This window comes from Belonocnema kinseyi, chromosome 3 (genome assembly GCF_010883055.1).
Source record: "Belonocnema kinseyi isolate 2016_QV_RU_SX_M_011 chromosome 3, B_treatae_v1, whole genome shotgun sequence".
NCBI lineage: Eukaryota > Metazoa > Arthropoda > Insecta > Hymenoptera > Cynipidae > Belonocnema > Belonocnema kinseyi.
The window spans coordinates 76574434-76580784 of NC_046659.1; the positions used below are offsets into that span (position 1 = coordinate 76574434).

General features: G+C 33.0%; 1 protein-coding gene across 1 annotated transcript in view; it reads left to right on the top strand.

Moving 5' to 3' along the window:
• Window positions 1-6351, top strand: part of LOC117169884 (neprilysin-2-like) — a 70364-nt gene that overhangs the window by 56075 nt on the left and 7938 nt on the right. Inside the window, exons 2-4 of the mRNA XM_033356393.1 lie at window positions 1224-1469; window positions 1550-1758; window positions 1843-2019. Of these exons, the coding sequence (XP_033212284.1) occupies window positions 1224-1469; window positions 1550-1758; window positions 1843-2019 (632 nt within the window). The remainder of the gene's footprint in view (window positions 1-1223; window positions 1470-1549; window positions 1759-1842; window positions 2020-6351) is intronic.

Genomic DNA, 6351 nt, shown 5'->3' on the forward strand with positions numbered 1-6351 from the left:
TCTAAAAAATTAAAGGTTCACTTTGGATCGAAAAATTGCATCAAATGCTTTGTTTCTTTTGATTTGTCGCTCCCCTTTCTGATTTGTCTCTAATTGCATATAAAAGGCCTATAAATTATAAACTATTCCAGAAAAATCAGTAAAATTCAAGAAGTCGCTTGGGAGATATGATGCTTTCAAAAAAGTCGGTTCTCAAATTCCATATTCTGTTACTCCTTGAATTTTACAATTTTGGAGAACCATTTAAACCATTAACTTCAATCATGCCACATTAACTTTTATCAAAGTTTCATCAAAATCCCTAGACCATCCTGCAATTCCGATACTTACTCTTTACTCTTACTTACTCTTGTAGAAAATGCTACATAAAAGGTTTGGTAGAAATTTTATAATATTTTTTTGTGGGATTCTTTATGAACTAATGGAATTTTAAGTAAATTAAAACAATTAAACATACACTAGATTAATTTACATTAGATTGGATAAGCACATTTTATTTCTGATTGAATTCTTGTAAATATGAGAATGGAAGAAAAATGTCCAAAATTATGTTCTGCGCACTTCTTCAAACTATGAGAAAAATGAAGATCTGATTTTAAAATAAAAGCAACGTATTTTGTTACAGAAACTTAATAGTGCTCAATATAATTAACAAGTAGCCGATGTGTTTCTTTGCTCGTCTACTTGTATCTCTAAATGCTCTCTTAGCTTTTTAATTCCTCCAGCTTTCTCATCAATGCTCTTTAAATTTTAATTGTATTGGTTGCTCATATCTTTCGAATTTTTACGTGCAAACTAATTTTTTTACTGATCGAACAATGAATCATGTGATGTACTTCATAACATTTGGTAATTGTAATCCATTGCGTTTCCGTACATGACGGCAACAAAATGCACTCAACTCCCAGTATAAGATCCCTCAGTTTACGATATTTTTAGAACGTATTTTCTCGGAATTTTTTCATGCGAAAGCCGCAGGACCAAAAGAGAGGTGGTGCTGACTGTTGATGTTTGAATTCCCCTGATTTGAGATCAAGGCCACTGCAAGCCATATCAGGAACCGTTCTTATATCGGGAGTTGTATGTATTTTGAAAAGGTGGACAACACATTTAAATAATTGGCAGATTTTATTATTTTAAGCTGTATGATAAAGATTTATCAATTAGGATTGTAATGATTATTCTCTATAATTTGGGCTTATAATTGATATTTTATTTTGCAGCTTCCATAATTAAGGATTATATGGACCCCAAGGTAGCACCGTGCGATGACTTTAACAAATTTGTATGTGGTAATTTTTTGAGAAACACAACCATTCCGAAAGGCCAGCGTCGGGTTGACAGATACGATATAATTAATAACAAAATTTTGGAGCAAGTGAAAGTTAGTCTTGAAGAGAAAACTCAACCCAATGAACCAAGATGGATTACACTCGTAAAAAACTATTACAAATCTTGCACGAACACAGGTGAGTATATTATAAACTCTGAACTTCATCATGATAAAAAAATTGTACAAGAGAAATTTATACTTTTTCTTTTTCTATAGCTGTGATTGAAAAAAATGGTCTTCGTGGAGCATTAGATGATTTAAAAAAATTCGGCGGTTGGCCTGTCCTGGAAAACACGTGGAATGAGAGAAAATTTGAATGGAAACAGTCTACCTATACTATGATGAAATTGGGATATGGAGCAAGTTACTTCTTTAATTTTCAAATTATAACTGACCCTTTAAACAGCAAGAAACGTGTTATTAATGTGCGTAATTATCCCTAAAGTGAAAAGTGATAAATTAAGATTATAATTTAACATACTTTCTATAAAAAAAGAGAATTTTTGCAGATCGACCAACCAGCATTCTCCATTAGTCGCGAATTTTTAGTAAAGGGGCTGAGTCACAGGATGGTCACTGTCTACCTTGATTACATGGTTGACATAGCTGTTCTTTTTGGCGCAAACAGAGAAAAAGCTAAAACTGAAATGAAGGAATCTCTCAAATTTGAAATTAATCTAGCCACGGTAAGTAAAAATTATTATATACTTGTTTCATTGCTGCAATTTATTAATCTCTAATAGAAGCCTCGAGAAAGATAACCTTTAATCAATAAAGTACTAGTTTTTTGTTGAATCTTTGTTTTAGGCATATATTGATATACTTTACTTTGAGATACAATTTACTCGATTGCATAATATATACTATGAGATAGAATAAACAAATAATTGGGCAGAAATCTTATTTTAAACTCTAAACAATATTTCAAACCGAAATTCTTTCTGATAATATGATAGATTTTTTGGCCTTTACCAATTTCTTGATGTTTAATTTCATAAATTAATGAATTATATAAAATAAGTGATCTTAATTTACAAAAAACTTTTAGAAAAATACAAATTTTCACTAAAGCTCAGAAAATACGAGTCCAAACATTTTCATCGTGATTAGCTATTAGCGTTAGCTCAATTGTTGGCTGTCACTACATATAATAAGAATGTTTTTGGTATAAATGAAGCCCGCAGTAAATTTTGTAGAACTTACTATCTGGCAATTTTTAATTAATTCGCAAAACGAAAAAAAAATTTTTGCGATAAAGTAGAATCCTTCCATCAGCAAGATAATTATGCTGATTCATCTGCATTACAAATTAAATATCGAGAAGCTGGTGAAGGCCTCAAAAAACAATCATATTGATTATTCTCCACGCAGAGCGAACTTTCGAAAAAAATATAATTGACCAAATACTTCTTCAAAATTATTTTTTTTATCAAACATCAGGTTCATTATCATTAGAAGAAGAACTTAAAAAAGTATTCACGCTACAAATCAAAGCTTTTGGCGCCTTTTGCTTCGAACTTATTTCCCACCTTTCTTGTAACTAATTTAATAATATTAATATATCAATAATTTAATAATATCATTCCTTAATAAATAAAAAAAAACAACCGATGGAAACAATACGTATCTCTCGTGCTACGCATGAATTTCTTGATTTGACCCAGAGTCTCCAGTGTTAGATTTTTTCTATGTTTATTATCGCGCTTGTTTTGTGCTATGACAACCTGATGGAATAAGTTTTTGTTCCTGATTTTGTCATTTTATATCAAAATTTTGGCCGGTTTTGTGTCTCTCTAACGAACTTGTGGTCTTCAACAGCCATCTTTAAAAATTTCGCGTTGCCCCTCAGGTAGTGAGCGTGATTTTTTCAGGCTTGGCGCACTGTATTCATGTGTGTGACAGGTATTATTGATAGCTATTATTTCCAACATTAAAAGTAGCTACTATTGACAAAAATAAGTGGCGATTTAATTGTGCTGAAACTAATAAATCAGTTTATTCAACATTTGTTACAAGTCTTTCAATTGACTCTGCCGTAACAACCTTATCATCTGCAAACGCTAACCCACGTAAACTTACTGTTTCGAGATCTACAACTTCGTCGTCAAAAAGAGCCATTCTTAAACACTTGTGGATAAATAACCTAAATAATTATGAAGACATTACACATTCTTATCTAACTCCTTAAATAATATCAAAACAGTCACTCACATTCCCGTTTACCCTCACATTCGCTTTGCTATCCGTGTATATTGTTTTTATATCTTGTAGGAGCCATCCATTGACTCCATAATCTTTCAGGACTTCCCAGAGTTTACTTCTATCCACCTTATTAAAAGCTTTTTCTAGGTTAACAAATGCACAGAAAACTTTTTTCCTACTCTCAAACTTTTTTCTATAATTTGCCTCAAGCTAAATATTTTATTCGTACATGACCTTCCTGGCATAAACTCACTTTGGACTTCCCAAATATTTCCTTCTGTTATTTTTATTACCCCACGAATAAGTATTTTTGAGTGTATTTTACTCACGGTACTTGATAAGTTAATCCCTCTGTAATTATTGCAGTCTCTTTTATCTCCCTTTTTTTTGTATATTGGTACGATAATCGCTTCTTTCCAATCGTCTAGGACGTCTCCCAATTCAAAAGATAAATTTATCAATTCACACAGTCTATGTGGTGTGTACTCGCCACCGTGTTTAAGCATTTTAGCGTTAATACTGTCTACCCCGGCAGTCTTAACCTTTTTCAAGTTCTTAATTATATCCCTAACCTCAGTGGCACATACTTTCTCAATTGAGTTTTCTAACGCATCGTGTTCTACACCGCAGTTGTGGTGTCCTATAGCTTCATCTTTAAATCGCCCCCTAAAATAGTGTCTAGAAGCTTCTAGTATCCCGTCTTTTTGTATTTTCTTCTCTTCTTCTGCTCTAATTTTATCTTTATTTTCCTTAATTAATCGTTTGAGTATTCTCTTTTTGTGTCTGTAATCATTTATACGTCTATATCTTTCCTCATCGCTAAGACCTGCGATGTTCAAAGTTTTCATTAACGCTTCTTTCTTTGAATTTTGGGCATCCTGAATTTCATCATTCCACCACTCATAACCAGACATTCTTCCTACAACCGCGGTACCACACACTTCGACCGCACACCTAACAATAATATCCCGGAACTTAGTCCATGCGTCCTCTATATCTTTGTTGTTTATAAGCGGCTCACAGGTTGTCTTATCTATACTCTCAATTATCTTATTTAGGAAATCTATTCGCACATCTGGTTTCTGTAGGTTTTCAATTTTTGTTCGCGTTCGTTTTGTTTTCTTTGTTCTCTTTTTTTTCATTCCCAACCTAACTTAATTTTGGAGATCAGAAGGTAATGATCAATGTTGCATTCAGAACCCCTCATGACCCTTGTATCTTTGACTACCTCTCTTAGTCTATCATCTACAACAACAAAGTCAATTATACTGTGGCTATTTCCTTTAGACCAGGTGTACATGTGGATCATTTTATCCCTAACCCAAACATTTGTAATAAACAGACCCCTTTCTAAGCATAAAAGAACTAATTTATCTTCGTTATAGTTTGTTCTTGGATCCCCGAAATTACCTAGTACTCTTTCTGATCCTGATTTTGGATGCTCGCCTATCCGTTCATGTCTCTTACCAGAATTATTCTTTCCCCATTTTCGCAAAATATTAATTGTGTCATTTAAAGTGTTTCAGAAGGTGTCTTTTACTTCTCTAGATTTTCTATGTCTTTACTTTCGCATCCCTTTTTCTTTGTTTCAGGTACACATAAAATATCTAGTTTCCTCACGTCCATAGTTTCTCGCAATTCTTTTACCTTGAGATTATTTAACCCCTAGCATTCCAAACACCCAGTCTCCATTCGTCACCTGAAACATAACCTTTAGATTTACTGTGTGCATGCCCTTTGTCAATTAAAGTTTCAGTCCTTTCCGAGGCTATTTTATAGTTTGTATTATTCATTGTTCTGGTTATACGCGCAACTACCACCTTTATGCAATAAGCTTATTTTCTGAGTCGAAATCAGGTCCAAATTAAGTAGCGATTCGTCATATGATGGAGACCGTAGTTATAACGTCCATCCCACCAAACTTCAGTTAATAAGAAAGGGTTGGGAGAGCGGGGCAGAACTGGGACTGAGAGAGTCGTCTTGGGTTAATGTTAAATTATTGATAAAAGTTTATGGTTTTAACGAAATTAGGTACATATAAATAAACAACGGGATTTGATTTCAACTCGCAAGCGCGTGGTGTGAACACACTGGTATAAAGCTTACATAAATCTGTCAAACGAAATTCAGGATCCTAACAAGTCGTAATAGGACTTTATTTTTGTATTAGTTTAGGAAGTCATCTGGTCAGCTGACGTCACAACATGAAACAACGGCCACATCAATAGATGTTACGATGTTGGAAAACATTACAAAAATTGTTTGGCAAATCAGTTTCTGCCGGTTGGCCGTTGTTTTTTTATCAATGAAGAAATTTTATCATGTTTACACATAATCTTAGAGTACACGTAGTGAGATACTTTTTCTTAATTCGGAAATCCAAGCAGGACCCAAAAATATATCCCTAATTGTCAAAGGACGGCTGTTTATGTATCGTCTTAACCTGAAAAATATTTTATTTTAATATTTTACTTTAGGATTTAAAAAAATAAATGTTATGGTACTTCATTATTTATTTCCTACGTGAGGCAAAAATTTACCTCTGGCGTTATGCGGTACTAAAATAAAGACCTTCACCAAGATTTACAATAATACAAACAGTAATTTCAATAATTTGATCCATGGACACCAAAGTGCCCTGTTAGTAGAGAATTACCCATATAATAACCAGTATAAATGAAAATAATTTAAAATATTTTCATTTCTCCAGCACAATCTCTGCCAAGGCTTTAACTATGGTTTGTGTTACTTCTTTAGTTAGATAATTTCATAATCATCGAATTAAAAATCTAAATTTTTCCAGAACAATTAATTTC